The 17,310-nt window shown below is 40.0% G+C and overlaps 1 protein-coding gene across 2 annotated transcripts; it reads left to right on the plus strand.

Moving 5' to 3' along the window:
- Window positions 1–426: 426 nt before the first annotated feature.
- LOC139954142 (rabenosyn-5-like) lies at window positions 427–17,219 on the plus strand. 2 transcript variants are annotated; one of them, XM_071953824.1, is made up of 9 exons: window positions 427–550; window positions 4,576–4,778; window positions 6,039–6,194; window positions 7,176–7,340; window positions 9,839–10,000; window positions 11,716–11,918; window positions 13,108–13,178; window positions 14,419–14,505; window positions 15,045–17,219. In XM_071953824.1, the coding sequence occupies exons 2-9, from the start codon at window positions 4,616–4,618 to the stop codon at window positions 15,613–15,615; spliced, it is 1,578 nt and encodes a 525-aa protein (XP_071809925.1). In that variant the 5' UTR covers window positions 427–550; window positions 4,576–4,615; the 3' UTR covers window positions 15,616–17,219. The 2 variants fall into 2 exon arrangements, with proteins under 2 accessions (XP_071809925.1, XP_071809926.1); XM_071953825.1 differs by having other exon boundaries at window positions 7,176–7,322.
- The last annotated feature ends 91 nt before the right edge of the window (window positions 17,220–17,310 follow it).

Consider the following 17,310-nt stretch of genomic DNA (forward strand, 5'->3'; position numbering starts at 1 on the left):
CTGGTTATTTAATTTGAGCCGGCAAAAAAAGTCTACAATCACCATGATGGGTGTGAAATTGTGCTATTTTGCCTACCTTTATGCTTTGGTAACAATAACACCCATCAATAATCATGAAAACTGATCCCTATTATTTATAGCAAATGAAAACTGGACTATTTTTCTTCCAAACTTGATTTGGTTTAAATAGGGTGGAGGCAGGTTGCATAATGTGGGTTAGAAAAGAATATAGCAATGAAGTAGAACAGGGATGCGTTTTGGCGGTTGTAACCAAATAACTGTTTCGGTTGAACTTGCCATTCACTGGCTCCCCAGATGACCGAAACGGTTCTTGGTTTACAAAGATCATAGAGCGCCAAAAAATAATGGTTTACAAAAAGTTAAAAGCTTGTCAACAGAGGGCGCCATCCTATTAGAAAAACAAATGATTAATGAATGCCGTGTATCGATGTTGTGAGAAGTTCTTAAAAATAGAGTAATGATTGTGAAGTGATTGAAAATGAAAGGTTACATTTGAGGGACCATTTGTGTGACTCATACGAATTACAAGGTAAGCCTGCTTTTTAGCGTCATGGCATTTTATGATTTTTTGTTTGTCTTTGGGATGACTTTTTAGTTTTTGTCTTTTCAAGAATTGATCTTGGTCAGTTGGTTGGTTGGATTTTGGCTCTGTCCGCCGCCCCTCCTTCTTTTTTCTCGCTGGCTTTCTTGCAGCAGTCAGGCCATAATTCTACTCTACTCTATTGTACTTTATAACATAAGCCTCGGGTACAAATTTTTTCAAACTGTGGACATCTTCGGTCATACTCGACTAGACTGGGCGTAGCCCCATAATAAATCGAATGTCAGACAACTCGTCCGTCGGACAACTCGTCCGCTCGGACAACTCGACGGTTCAGACAACTCGACGATTTGGACAATTGGAAAAGTTTCCGTATGGCGCCACCACTTTTTCATTCGAAATAAAATAATATAGTATCTAATTTACCTGATTGATATATCCCTTTTTGTAAAAATGAGTGAAAAAGTGGTGGCGCCATACGGAAAGTTATCCGGACAATTACTCGACTTTGAGACAACTCGACGGATGGCCAAGACAAGTCGACGGTTAATTGATCATTATTATTTACCAATATATTATTTATCACAAGAAGTGTCAGTGAAGCCATACTTGCAGAAACATCTGTTAGTGACTATCTCGAGACTCTGTCTGTCTGTGTAAAAAACAGACTATGAGATGACCATGGTATGACTCTATGTGTAGCCAGCTAGCAGTTGTCTTCAATTTATTCAAAATAAAAGGTTTAAAAAAACACAATTAAAACATTAAATAAGTAAAACATTATATATACAGCTCTATTATTAGAAGATATACTTTTATTTACTTTATTACCAACAACAATAACAACTCGATCATTGCTCTATGGTACAAGCAATGAAAATGCAGCAGGGTCATGGTAAAAAAAATAATAAAAAAATCAATTATCCGTTTGCCCGGATATAAACCCACCCACCATATACTCCCTCCCCCCGGGGAAGGCCCTTGCATCATTGCCAAGTCGCTAGTCAGTACATCCCCACCCCAGGCCGCTTTTTACCCCTCCCGCCCCACGCTGAGCCCCGTCACGGCCATCCGTCGACTTGTCTTGACCACAAGTCGAGCTGTCTGATGGTTGAATAAATCATCCGTCGAGTTGTCCGAACCGTCGAGTTGTCTGAACCGTCGAGTTGTCCGAACGGTCGAGTTGTCCGACGGACGAGTTGTCCCACGGACGAGTTGTCTGGTCTCTAATAAATTGGTCCAATCCGTCCACTCCGTATCCTTGGACCTAGCCCTGGCAGCCTTACACTTTCGTTTTGGGAAATATTTTACGACCTCGCCACCAACTTCCGGCCTGTTTTTTTTTTTTTTTTTTTGCATGGACGATGACCGACTGATTGGAGCGTTGAACAACAACACTCACACACACAAACAGCATAAACATGGCGGAGTTCGATGTCACTGGAAGTCAAAAATGGTCCAATTTTGACCTTTGTTTACAAACTGTTATTTTTCTCTCTTTTTTTTCTGGATGTATATTATGCGGTAACCCTTCTTCTCAGGTAAGAAAACAATTCAGTGGTTTTGGAGTTAATTAACGGCGGATAAATTGGTGGCGACGACCGGAAGATTATCCCCACATCCTCGTTTTGTACTACAGTGACGTGTCCTGGACATCAGGGTACTTTTCTTGGGCAGAAAATTTTTACAGCTTCATAACTCAAATCTTACATGTACCTGCAACAACATGAACAAGCCACAAATTTCAACAGATTCACATTCTATGGCGGCATACATTTTTCTGCGGTGGGTTTTGGTCCTCATATATTCTTCACAAATCCGTCATTTTCGTGAAACAAAAAAAATTCCCGTTCGATCGTTTTCTCACAGTGTTGTCTGTTGTCGTACGTACGCGTATTCACGTGCAAGACGCATGATGCAACCTTGACTGCACAGCGTTAACACGCAACACAATTCAAAATTTGCGCGTCGTGCGTCTCGCGTACACACGGCAGACTGTACGAGTAGTACGAACAAAAACGGGAATTCCTTATTGTTGGGACAATGTGGGAGCTGCAATATTTCATGAAATTGATGGATTTGTGAAGAATAACTTACGATCAAAACCCACCGCAGAAAAACATATGCTGCCATAGAATGTGAATCTGTTCAAATTGGTGCTTTCTTGCAGGTAAGATTTAAGTTATGAAGCTGTGAAAATTTTCCGCCCCAGAAACGGGCCTCATTAGTTCTAAGGACTCTGTTCCTGTGTACAGAGAAAGAGTCCATGGGCTACCTCGGACCCAGCACCATTGATATAATAAAAATCCATGAAATATTTCACTTTTTTTGTTCAGGTTTTCTTCAAGTTAACCACTTATCAATAATAATGGTGCGATCAATTGCTACTTGAACTTTGAAGGAACCGGACAAATTATGGGATCGTGCGCACTCCGAAAATGAGCAAGTTGTCAAGATCGTTGAGAAAATTCACACTCAAAGTCAAATTCATTTTATTTTTTGAAAATTGAAAGAGGTTCGTTCCACTATCTCCACGTGGAGGCGGTAGCGGAACGAACCTCATAGTTCTAGGAGTAAGTGGGGCTATCCTTTTGTTTAAAGTTTTGACACGAATGTGCTAATTGATTTGGAGAGCACAGTTTGTGTGTACACACCCATAAATAGTGCTAATGAAATATTTTGGACTTCCTCCGCTTCTTGGTTGACCCTACGCCTACATGTAACTCTCTCCAGGAGGTGAAACCATTTTTTTAATAGAAGCACACAACCTTATGCTGATTTTTTCCACAGCTGTGTCACTTACCTAAGCGCACTTGTGGAAAGCACATCCACTTTAAAAATTTGCTTGCTCGTTTTGATGTACATGTAATTCTTTTGAAATTGTGCGCTGATGAACTACACAAAAAGACAATTGAATCAGCGCTCGTGATGCAGATGTCGGACAAAATCTCGGTGGACAATTTGACAGTCTGACTCTGACAACTCGACGGGTCAGATTATTAGCTCGACTGGTAACCAGACAACTTGACTGCTTGACAAGCCGTCACTGATGGTTCTTCAGCGTTCAGTGGAGACAACTTCAGTGGAGTGCCAAGACAGACTGGATGAATGACTAATACTACGTTACTGACATCACTCGGCATGCTTAATCTGTTCAACAGTCGACCTCTCATACCAACCATTGGAGACTTGCAAATAGCAAGCAGCCTTTGGGTTATCCGACCCGTCGAGATGTCAGACTGATGAGTTGTCAGATTGTCGAGTTATCCTACGATCGAGTTGTCTGAGCTCTCAAATCCTCATGATCATGCATCGGTAAACATCATGGTGCCGACGGTATTCTTACAGCAATTGTCAGTCTCCAAAAATATTCATAAAATTACACCAAAACAAGCGCGCACATTTTCGAGTTCAAATAATAATAATAATAATAATAATAACAATAATAATAATATACAGAACTTATAGACTGCACAGTATCTGACACAGAAATGCCATTCAATGGCGCCTGTTCCCAAAGTCAAGAGTCCATGATTTAAGATATTTGTTTGAAGAGGTGTGCTATGAGCTGCCGTTTGAAGATTGGGGGATTGCTTATGTGTTCTGAGGGCAAGCGGCAGTGAGTTCCAAAGATGTGCTCTCCACAAATAAATGCGCTACGGTAAGTTACTCAACTGGAGGAAATTATAGAGTGTAAATATGGAGAGCGTGACAGTGTCACAGTGTCTGTGTCGCTGACTATAAACCATGGAGGTAGTAGACATAACCCTGCCCTGTGGCACTGTGGATACATGATGTGTGTGTGTGTGTGTTATCAGAGAGAAGAGGAGGAGGATGCACTTTCTAAAATGGAAGCCAGTCATCTTCCCCCTTGTTCAGTTGTTACATGTAGGTCCATAAAAACATTATTGCTCCTATCCCACCCCACCGTCAAACCATAGCATACATGGCCTGCATGTAATTCCAAGTTTAAAACATCTACTGTTTCTTATTGTTCCCTCCCCTCCATTCAGTGCCCACCACCACTCCAGTGCCTTGGCCGTAAACCCTGACATGTCTGCAGCAATGAGTAGCAGTGACTCCGCCATTCGAGAGGGATTTCTCTGTCCAATCTGCTTTAAGGATCTCAACTCTGTCTATCAACTGCAGACACATTTTGAAGAAAATCACAGTAATGAAGACAAGGCTGTTTTACAACAGCTAAAAGGATTTTTTGGTTAGTGGTCTTTACATGTTCATGTACATACGTACTTACTGTAGTTTCACTCGGGGCCAGTGGTTCAGCATGCTTTCAATATACTGTAAAGTGTGAACAAACTTTGTTTAGTAAAAATGGTTCATGTACTCCTGGGCCCAATTTTATGGCTCTGCTTACCGCCAAATTCTGCATTTACAATCACCATTCTCCACTTTTAGGGCAAGTGCTGAATTTCTGCGCTCCATGTGGCGGTGTAAGCGCAGAACGCCTAGTTACAGTGAGTGGCCGCTATTATGAAGTATGCTTTCGACGTAAGCTTAGAATTCCCTGCTTCCGCAAGCGCCGATTCTTCGCTTACAGTAAGCAGAGCCTAGAAATTGAGCCAAGGTTGTGATTTTAAAAATGTATCTTGTGAAAAAGTAGTGGATTGGAATACAGATGAATAGTAAAAGACTTCTAGCCAAAGTCTTTTATCCCTAGGGCCTACACATCTGAAAGCACATAAATTCGTCCAACAAGGGTTTTTCCTTTCTCTCATCATTTTCTTGCAACTTCGATGACCAATTTAAGTTACTTTTTTACAGGCTTGCTATTTTAAGCTCTATGTTGGGAATCAATACTGGTCTTTGACAAATTTACCAAAGGTGTACCTTCCCTTATATAAAAGTTATATGGCCCAAACTTGGTGCATACGCATGTATCTCAAGTGAGGCTATGGTCCTCTAGCAACATCATGATATAACATGTGGACATGTATGTTATATGTACTTTGCGTAGGAATAGGCAAGTAGAGTAACTTTGAATAGAGCTTGAAGGCAAGCCAAAATTATTATATCTCTAATTTTTTTATATTGTGGAGAAAACAATGGGGGTAAATTTTCACCGAAGTTCATCTCCAGATCACGTGATCCACAAGGTCAAATCCAAGGTCAAAGTAAAGGTCAAAAGGTTACTTAACCTAAACATGTTCCTACAAAAAACGTAATGGCAGATTTGGAAAGCTTATATGCAATTTCTCTTTCCAATGACACCAATTTTAACCAATGTCAGAGGTCAGGCGCATTTTGACTGAAATCAACGAGAAAGAGCATGCCGTAGCACGAAAACTGTTTATCGGATAGAGCTGAAATTTGAAATTTGAGCTTGTTTAGCCACAATCATCCCATAAACCAAATTTGGGCAAATTTGAAGAGGGTAGGGTTTAAAATTGTTTTTTGGGGGGGGCGATTTGACACGGAATGACCCTGTTGTTCTTCTTGTTGTTTATTTCTTCCAAAGGTAAAGCCAAGAAGCTGTTGAGTAAACATGAAGAGCAGTCTGGGGAGGTTGTGGATGATATCATTGATGTGACCGATGAGAGGCCCGTTGGGCCAGTTACAACCTCAGCCTGTGTTGGAGGATTTGATGTGTCGTCTTGGCCCCCTCAAGAATTGGGTAAGTATGTGAATACATGAACAGACTGGTCCATTAAAACCCTACCCTACGTGTGACCGATTCTTATACACTAACACCAATGGTAAGTCAACAACTGCCACTATAACACGTATATTTATATGTCATGTATGTAGTTAAAAAAAACAATTGGCGGTAAGTTACTGTCTTTCTTGTTTAACGCAGGGTTAACCAGGGGTGCGTTCCACTCGCGCAAACGACTCACAACTGTTCGACGCGCAAACGTTTTTTTATCGTTTGAACGATTGGTGCGTATACGCGATGTCAATATGGCGGCGCCCTGAAATGAAGATGGCGCGCACCATACAAAGTTTTTTTTTAAACTTCGTTTTTGCTGCAATAGTCCTCTTTTTGACATCATTACATCAACTAATTAACTTTGTTATTCCAAATCTGCATTATCATCCACCGAAAATACAATGTAATTATGTTTGTGACAAAGAAATAATACCGTATGCTTGTCTGCCATTTTATAAACCACATGCCAACACCTCAGAACTATGTTCGCCTAAAGTTGCCAACGTTCGCCAACGGTGGCGGCGAACAACTCGTTCCACTTGAAATTGTTGGCGAACGTGCGCAACTGTTGGCAACGTTTGCGCGAGTGGAACGCACCCCAGGTTCGTAATTACAAGGAGGAGGTATTGGTTTTGAATAATGATTTCATTGGATCACCGGGCAGTGGCGCAAGCTTTCCACATCTGAGTTTTGATGGGTCCAAGGTCATATTTAGCAGCTGCACTTACAATCATCTGCATTTAAGAAGTGTCTGTGAAATGAATGTAGGTGAAAGGTGATTATGGACGGGGGGCGTTGGGCTGAAGGCAGATCTCTGGCATAATTCACGTGCCTTGAAGTATGACGTCAGATGTTGAGGCTAACACAAACTGAATGATTGCCAAGATGCGTTAGTCCCAAGAGGGGTGCACTTTGAATCCAAACGATTTTGTTTTTTGAATGCAGGAGCTGTGTGCGAGCATTACGACTACTTTAGGGGTCAACGTGGCACAAGGATAGACCGTAGCACTGTTGAAACCAACAAGCTACTGATCCGTTTGGAGAAACTAGTGAAGTTTAACGGTGAATGCAGCGAGCCATCCAAACGTAAAGGTAAACGAGCCCGAAAAGGTATGGACAAAAATGTGTATTCTCATTACAGAAAGTGACATTTAGTAATTACAATCAAAATTCACTTTTTCTCACATTCGCATCTAAAAATCAAGAAACCGGACTAAATTTCTTCCTTCCTACCTCGGTTTGGCTACATTGGGTTGTACAGGAGAAAAAGCAACATGGCCACACCTGATGGGACAGGTCCGTGAACAACTTTCCTGTTGTTACATACATGTACATTCCACGTCTACATATCTCTGTTAATGAAAAATCAACTTAAAAAAAACCCAACAATGGTTTTAGAGATTGTAATTACTAAGCAACTTGCTCAGACAATGGCGGATCTTTGGGGATTGTGATATGGGGATTTTGGCATGTGACCAGGGCCCAATTTCATAGCGCTGCTAAGCGGCCGATTTTGTGCGTACTGTGCGATAGACTGGGCCCCTGTCTTTATCCTTGCGTATAAAGACAGGGGCCAGAGTCTCAGATCCAGTGATACCATTTGATACAATGATATTGGATAAACGTGCACAGTGACTTGAGCTATCAATTATGCCCAAACAGTTCATTCCTTTCACTTCCGCAATAGTATTGGACTGTGTATCTCTATCTGAAATGTATGGGGTCAAAGGTCAAAACACACGCCGGTTTGCACCGGTTTTGATGCTTGGCTCTGGCGTTATTCATGACCCTTGAAGTGTGATGTCGGATGTTCAGGCTAAGTGTGCAATTTCCATTTCATAGCGCTGCTAACCGGAAGCACCTACCAAGACATGTTAACCTTCCGGTGCTTACTACACATAAATACATGTCGTCACAATAAAAATCCACGATGAGCAGCAAGCAATATGGCTGCCCAATTTTTCTGCTAACCTATAAAATACAATTGCACCTTAGCAAATTTGTGTGCTCCAGTAAGCACAAAAATTTGCTTAACATTGAGCAGCGCTATGAAATTGGGTCCAGGGCCCAATTCCATGTAGCATGTAATTGTAAAGCACAAACACCTGCTAAGCACATGAAAATATTGCTTAGCAAAAACAGATCGAGACACCATCCAATAAAATTTGTTCTGCTATACAGCTTCATGAAGTTGGGCCCTGTTATAAAAACCAGGACAACATTTCATAGAGCACAACAAAATCATGCTTACCTGACTTTTAAGTTTTCAAACCAAACTATCATGAAAATGTACAATTTTTGGCTGAAATCCTGCTCATTTTTTCCAAGCAGTACTAACATTTGTAAGTAAAATTTTGTGCATATATAAGCAGCTCTAGAAATTGGGACCTGGATCTTAGCCAAACATGACCATACCCCGCCCTTCCCCCACCCCTGGATCTGGGTAATATCACAATCATGATCATACACATTGCATTCCATCCTTTTCAAAGAACACTCATCAAGCTGCCTGGAATCAACTTTGTGCATCCTAATTACTTGAACCAAGTCTATGCTGAACAATATTTGAAAAGTCAGTACTCTCTTTAAAGGCAGTGGACACTATTGGTAATTACTCAAAATAATTATCATCATAAAACCTCACTTGGTGACGAGTAATGGGGAGAGGTTGATGGTATAAAACATTGTGAGAAACGGCTCCCTCTGAAGTGCCATAGTTTTTGAGAAAGAAGTAATTTTCCAAGAATTTGATTTTGAGACCTCAGGTTTAGAACTTGAGGTCTCGAAATCAACCATCTAAACGTACACAACTTTGTGTGACAAGGGTGTTGTTTTCTTTCATTATTATCTCGCAAGTTCGATGAACGATTGAGCTAAAATTTTCACAGGTTTGTTATTTTATGCATATGTTGAGATACCTCAACTGTGAAGGCTAGTCTTTGACAATGACCAATAGTGTCCACTGCCTTTAATCTTGACCCTCGTTCTTCTCGGAAGAGCTTTAACTGACATTGTTACCCGTACGCATGGTCGTCCAGTGGTTGGACAGCAGGACTTGTAATCACAAGGTTGTGGGTTCAAATCCTAAGAAAAGTATTTTGGTCTCGTAAGCATTACAATATCTTGATGTGTGCAATTCATTAATGGCCTTAAACCAGTATTTATTTGAGAGAGATTGACTGTTTGCCAGCTTGGTTTATATTCTTTACATGGGAGTTTCCCGAGTTCCCTTGATTGGAAGATCACTCTACCTTAGGGAAGCAATGGAGGCGATTGCCTCCATGCCCCCTGGTCAATGCCTTGGTGCCCTTGAAATGCTCTAGTAGAACTTCATAATTTCCTGAGTGCCCTTTACCAAGGAATAAATGCCTTGGTGCCCTTGCCCTTTTAAAAAAAACATACAGGTCTGGCAAGGGGTTTACGTAACTGAGATTTATAAAGTTTCCAAACAAAAATTCAAAAGTCTTCTCTTTTAAAATAAGTTCTCAACGATCATAAAGCAGGGCCAGTCCTCAGGAGAAGTATTTTGTCAACCTACGTGACCTATCTTGTTTTCTTCTTATGTCCACTTCTCTCCGCCCCTTCTGTTTTTCCTTTTTTTTTCTTAGCCTTTGAAAAGACGGTTGTGCCATGGAAGGACGATTCCTCCACAAAGTTTTGCCCATTTTGCTTGGAGCGTTTTGGGCTGTCACTTAGACGTCATCACTGCCGCCTCTGTGGTAACATCGCATGCCTGAAATGCTCTGACTTTTTGCCAGACACTGTGTGCGGTAAGTCATGCATGAGTTTGCACAGTTCGCATGGTGACACAAACATGCAATATAGGAGACTTTTAGGACGCTCGGTGGCAGCAGACTTACCAGGTAAAATCCATTGTCCTTAGTAATGTGCGCAGGCTCAGAACTACGTAAACAATGGAAGTTTACCTAGTAAGTCTGCTGCCACCTACGCTCTAAAGTCTCCCATTGGTCATTGGTAAATGAACAAGTTTTACATGCCATGTGATGCAATGCCATGTGATGCAATGTGATGTGGAAAAATGGCTAAAATGTTATCTGTCCCACTTTTTTTCACAAGTACATTTCAAAAGTTCTACGAGTGTTTTAAAACACCAACAATTTTAAATGTTTTGGATTTTTAAGGCACTGGACACTATTGTTAATTACTCAAAATAGGTTTAGCATAAAAGCTTACTTGGTAACGAGCAATTGAGAGCTCTTGATAGTATAACACATTGTGAGAAACAGCTCCCTCTAAAGCAACGTAGTTTTTGACAAAGAGGTAAGTTCTCACTCCAATAGTAAAAGACTGTAGCTGAAGCCTTTTATTAGACATCTGAAAGCACACAAAGTTGTGGGACAAGGGTGTTTTTTTTCTTTCTCATTCTCTTGCAACTTCGATTACCAATTGAGTTTAAATTTGCACATATTTTATGCATGAGAATACACCAAAGTGAGAATACTGGTCTTTGACATCTACCAAAGGTGTCCGGTGCCTCAAACCCTTTGAAATTGATGCACAGATTAATTTTATTGTTTAAAAATCAATCAAAAAGTTTATCCATGTTTTTCTTGAAATTTTTCAATAGCGCCCCCTATTGAACATCACATCAAATGAAAGCTCAACAATCGCTCTAAACAACAGAATGAGGGCGGTATATATGGGTGTTATAGTTTTTAAGTTATTACCGATTCTCATAGTCCAATTTGAACATGTTTTGGTAGTCTCTAGCGACCGCCTTGTGCACCAAAGAGTTAAGGGCCATTGTTTATACTTACTTATAAATGTTACCAGTGCTGGAGAGTTGGTCTTTACTGCATTGTAATGACTGGGTTATTGGCTGACCACTGTGGCTGGCGTTTGTGGCTGGTCGCTGTTGACGGACCAAGCCGGAGTCCATTAATGGCAGCCACCCACCAAGGTCATTTGCATGCAGCGAAAACTGGATTCTCACATTGTGAATGACATTAACCATTATCCTGAACTGTTAACTAAAAAACTGTAAAAATCATCAGAATTTTGAATAATTTTCTTGCACCGATATTTGTAGAATTGTTCAATGGATGTTAGCTTTTAGAATTGTTCATTCATGTTCAAGGGGCTTGCCATTCTTCAGGCTGTTCAACTTTTTAATGAGACCTTATTACATGTATCTCTTACACATAATGCACATTTGCAAGAACAAGGGCCAAGTTTAATGGCTCTGCTTACTGTAAGCAAAGAATAAATGCTTTTGCCTCAGTGAGAGTGCTTTTTGGCCTGGATCAGTGAGTTCGCTTTTGGCCTCAGTAGGAGCCGTTTGGGGCCTTAGTGAGGAAGCTTTTTTCAGTATGTGACGTCAAATGCAAGGGCTCCATAGATATCACACTCTTGTTGCTTAACGATCAACCAATCTGAATCGAGGATTGAAGATATGTTTGTCTGAAGATATTAGAATTTGTTATAAATGCATCAAATAAAGGTAGCAGGTTGTCTTGTTTTGTAGAAAGTGTATTGAAGTCGGAGGAGGAGTTGTTGAAAGAACATCGACAAAAACAAGCGCAGAAAACCGACGGTGTAGAGGCAGGGGGAGCAGAAGCTATGAGTGGCACGCTGAGGATTTGCAAACATTGTGACGGCCTGCTGGTCATCAAACTGCAGAAGTTAAAACAAAAGGCGATCAAGCCAGCTTCACTACTACTTTATGAGGTATGAGACTAAAAATGTAATTTTTTTTCATGTAGACAAGAATATTACTCTATTTTACTCATCTGTTATTGAAAGTGCTATTACTCATGACTGTGTGGTTACAATGGGACAAGAAAACAAGATTGTGAAATAAGTATCAAAAACCCTAGGGATAGACATAACGGTAGATCCGGATGAAACTTGCAAAGAAAAGGTTCGATCTAAAGCAGAGGCAGTCAACTGTAACAGCGACCATCTATTGAACAAACTTGTCATCACACTAAGAAGTTTTAGGAGATGGCAGTCACTTTGATGCAAAACAAACGGGTACAGGTACTTCAACTTTTTTATATCACACGCTATCCGTCTCCTCACTGATCAGTCAGATATTAACTACATTAATTAATTTCTGCTTAGATGTTGCTTAATTGATTCCATTGTAGTTTATTATGGATTTTTGTTTGTTTAATTTTATCTAATTTATTTTCAGTAGTTTATTTTTATGATAGTTGTGTACTGCAAGTATGCAAAGAAGTTTTCCTCCATTTGATCATGTCTGTGGTAGGACCAAAATTTTTTTTTTATCTGAATTGAATTGAGAATGGAACTCTAACTTTAAAAAATATGGTCAATGGGCCAGTCACTTTTAGGAGAAACTAGGCCAAACAGAACCAGCCAAACTGCATATGCATGTTCAGCTTTGCGTGAACTGCTTCTTAAGTACAGTTCCCAAGGGACTATAAAAATTAAAATCGAGCAGCTCAAGCATCAAAGCCATTCTTGGCCAATGAAGTTAACCCTTTGGTGCACAAGGCCGTCGTTAGCGACCACCAAAAACACGTCAAATTGGACTTTTATAAAAAGCCATAACTTAAAATACTACAACCTCCATACATGTATATGCCGCCTTCGTTCGGTTGTTTACATATGCATAAAATAACAAATCTGTGAAAATTTTGAATCAATTGTTCATCAAAGTTGCAAGAGAATAATGAATGAAAAAAACCCTTGTTGCACAAATTAAGTGCTTTAAGATTCCTCATAAAAGGCTTCAAGTCTGAAGTGTTGTAGTATTTGAGTTGGGTGTACACTTCATGTTCTATTGTTTTCTTTGTAAGTTTTGTGATGCCATGTTACAAGATCTATTGAACGAAGTAGCTAATAGTTGTCGTTGTCTTGACTTATCTTGACATGTCTTGTTGCCTTACAGAGGTTAACCGAGGTCAAAAACCATTTACTGGCTCAGCTATCAGTCCATAACCCACGGGTGGAGTCCTTAATGTGAGTACATGTAGTGTAGGTTTCCTGTCATGCAAGCTACGTCTGTTACTATATGTTGTTATTGGTGCCCAGAACTTTATCTGGAGGTCACAGGTTCAAGCTACATCTATTACATATGTTGTTATTGACAACCAGAACTTTAATCTGGAGGTCACAGGTTCAAGTCCCGCTGTTGTCAAAAGCTGGAGCCAAGCTTAAGTTTGAGAAAGACCCCAGGTAGGGACAAAAGTCTCAACCCTTATATGCAAGGCTCTGTTTGACAGGCGGCCCTCAACAAGTCTTCCCCAGACTTGAGAAGCAGGGGAAAAACTGATTTTTTTCCCCTTTTTTTATTCCAGCATTTTAAAGCTGCACCGATTCTATATTGAGGTGGGGATGATGGCAGCTAGCATGCCAAGTATAGCAATCTACACTGAAACCTCTGAACCCCTATAAATAGGCCCACATCTCTCCCACTGTTCAGTCTCCTGAGGATGAATAAAGCTTAATAGTCTAACGTTGAAACCAATAAAGAACTCACTCCGCGATAGTGAAGTTTAAGTTGTCACGATCCACTAAAGCTAAAGTAGTAGTCCCGGCCACTTTTTTACCTTCCTCCCACGTAGTAGTTTATAATAAGCAAGACAGCTCTTTTCAGAACTGAGAAGTCTCCTGAATTCCCCAAAAATATAAAGCAAGACAAGTTCTTAAAAAAGAAAAGCTTTTGGGGTTGAACAAAGAATTGACTAGAGTGGGATTCGAACCAACGACCTCCGGATTAACGTGCCGGTGCTCTACCAACTGAGCTATCTAGCCCTAGTTTGGCGGTGTCCCTATTTTGTCAATATCTTTGTTCGGGGGTGCCAGTCAGAAGCCATACAACCGTTAACTGCCGTGTAGCCAGGGATCACACCCAAATTACAATACAACCTGGGAAGCGGCAGCCAGGGGATCACCTTAAGGGGATGCGACTTTTTGTTTCAGATATCAATATAAACCACAAGGGAAACTGGTTTATATTGATATCTGAAACAAAAAAGAAAAGCAACAGAAGTTCTCAAAAAAAAACCTACCTAGCAAGTATACTTATTATTAGGTAGATTGTTTTTTTTTGAGAATGTGTCTTGCCCACGTATGGTGTCAATGCAAACCAAATACTTCATCATGCAACGCCTCAAATATAGCAATTTAGGTACTTACATATATTTTGGGTTTTTTATGGACCCCAACAAACATTATTTTCTTTCTGTCTGGCTTCTAGGTCCGGAAGTTCCAGCCACAGTCGAAACTTTCTGGAAGGTGAACGAACTAAAATACTAAAAAACTTTGATCTGATTGACACGATCAGGTGAGGAATCGTTTTCTCTTTCAGTCCGTTAAAGCGACTTTAACCATTTTGTGAAGTCAAACCTTTGACTCCAATGGCGTCCTGTGTTAGTAGTTCACACCGTATAGGGAAAATCGTACAATTTCAAATTATATTTTGGTTGATTATTATATTCTACTTTTAAAACATCTTTTCAACCATGTGCATTAATTTCATAACAAACCGTTTTCTAAAACACTTTTTTTAATCTTTGTAATAGGTAAATCATATTCTACATTTATTCTCTTTTTTTAAACATTATTTTGCCTGTACATCAGTCTCTTGAGATTTTGTTAGTTTGTGTTGTCATGTTCTCTCACTTTTTCTTTGGGAAGATACATGTATGCTTCTGTAGTTTCAGATATTATTTAAAGGTTTCTTTTTGAGATTTTGTTTGTTTTGTGTTGGCATGTCCTTCTCACTTTTTCTTTGGGAAGATATGCTTCTGTATTTGTGTGTCACTCTCATTTTGATTTCAGATATTATTTGAAGGTTTCTTACTATCTAACCTGTCTATACAGCAAAAGGATCCTGGCTCTCAGTGCGTCCACATCGAGTCCTTCTCATCAAAGACTGTACCACAAAATCAGGACTCATTGTACCCTTTTCATACAAGCCAACATGCAGACTATGGTTGCCCTTCCAACAAGCGAAGAGCTGCAAAGGCTTGAGGGGGAGCGTAGGGTTGCAATCGCCCGTCGAATCCAGGAGGAGAAGGCAGCAGAGCTTGAAGCTCAGCGGCAAGAACGAATCCAACATGAAAAACAGGAGCAAAGGACCCTGGAGAGGATGAAAAAGGGCCACACCCGGATACCCAGCTGGCCGTTAAACTTAAATAAAAGTAAGCAGGAGACCTCGCCAACCAAACGCTCAGAAGCCGGTGCCAAGACACTGGAAGGGGGATGGAAACCTTCAGTAGTGAGCGAAGCAGAGCTTATGGCATCGTCTGACAATCCGATGATACAACAGATGAACATTATCAGGAATTACATCAAGCAAGCTAAAGAAATGCAGCGGACAGACGAAGTGAAAATGCTACAGGACAATTTGAGAGAACTAGAAATGGAGTATGGACGTCAGGCTAGGTTTTAAAGCCAGGAGGATGGAGGATTTTTACAATTTATTGTGTTTATTTTCTTCCTTTTTGGGGGGTGGGGGGGGGTAATTTTTTTTGATAGAGGTTTGGAAAATAGGCCAAATATTGTTTGGCTACAAAATTTTGAGCGGACTATATACAAGAAACAAAATAGGCTTCAATGATGAAGACCTTAAAGGATGCATTTCTGATTTGTGGGACCTTGGAGGAAGCCCTCCATGGTGGGACAAGCTAGGCTATTTTAAAAATGCTTAAGGCTAGAAGTTGTGTGTGTGGGCAACAGATCTGGTGATTCTGTTTGTTTTTGGTATCTTAATTGCCTAGAGCAGGATTTGAAAGCTCATCCCTACGGCTGTATTGTAAACTTGGCAGTGATATCTGGCTCTATGGCAGTTACAGGTTGAATGGCTTCTACCTATCACTCCTGAACAAAGATATTGACACAAAAGGGAGACCGGCAACATTTGGGTTAGGTAGTTCAGTTGGTTAAAGACAGTGAACACTATTGGTAAATGTCAAAGACCAGTCTCCTCACTTGGTGTATCTCGACATGTACATAAAATACCAAACCTGTGAAAATTTGAGCTCAATTAGTCGTCAAGGTTCGAAATAATAATGAAAGAAAAAACATCCTTGTCACATGAAGTTGTGTGCATTTGGATGCTTGATTTGGTGACCTCAAATTCTAAATCTGGGGTCTCGAAATCAAATTTGTGGAAAATTACTTCTTTCTTGAAAACTACGTCATTTCAGAGGGAGCCAATTCTCACACCATTTTATTATATCAACCTCTCCCCATTACTCGTTATCTAGTCAGGTTTTATGCTAATAATTATTTTGACTAATTACCAATAGTGTCCACTGCCTGTAAGCATCGTTGCACTAATCTTGGAGGACACAGGTTCAAATCCAGCTCTAGTCAATTTGTCTTTTTGTTCAACCCAATATTGAACTAAAGTTATCAGCCGTCGATTTCACCAAACTCTTCCTAACTTATGATTAATCTTAGGACTTAGGACGGGTTCAGTTTCGTATCCAAATACGTAGGACGCATTGAACCCATCCCAAGTTAGGACGAGTTACTCGTCCTAACTCGAGTTAGGATTAATCTTAGCGTTTCGTGAAATCGGCTGCAGGTCTATTTTCCTTGTGGCTTAATACTTAATAATAATGTATAAAAAAATGTATATGACATACTCAATATTAATCAAAATCAAGCAAAACTCTTTTTAAGCAGGTGTAACGTGTTACTGGGAAGTTGTCAGAATGCTACTGGGAATGATTCTTTTACTCAATATTTCTTGCCAAATAAAGGACTATGATAAAATTATGATATGTCTCATACTATAATGGCCATTTACTTTGTAATCATTTTCCCCCATCGTGCATTTTTATTGAATAACATGTAAAGCCTACACCTTTTCTAAGAGAAAATACTGATTTGCTTTCAATAAACACAAAATAAATGCAAATAACCTGTGTAGTTTTTAATCCAGTTTGGTGGTGATGGAGTTTTAGAGAAAGTATGTTTTTTCTGTGGAATTATCATTTTTTTTATATATTTTTTTATTTGCCGCAAATAGAAATCAACAGGGATGATGTTTGGAGATTCTCCGAATTGGGGGGACACAATTGAACTGGTGCTAGGGGGTTCTCGTGCCACTTAGGCCTTCAAGTCTTTTAAAAGTTGC

The sequence above is a fragment of the Asterias amurensis genome, chromosome 2 (genome assembly GCF_032118995.1).
Source record: "Asterias amurensis chromosome 2, ASM3211899v1".
In the NCBI taxonomy this organism is placed as follows: domain Eukaryota; kingdom Metazoa; phylum Echinodermata; class Asteroidea; order Forcipulatida; family Asteriidae; genus Asterias; species Asterias amurensis.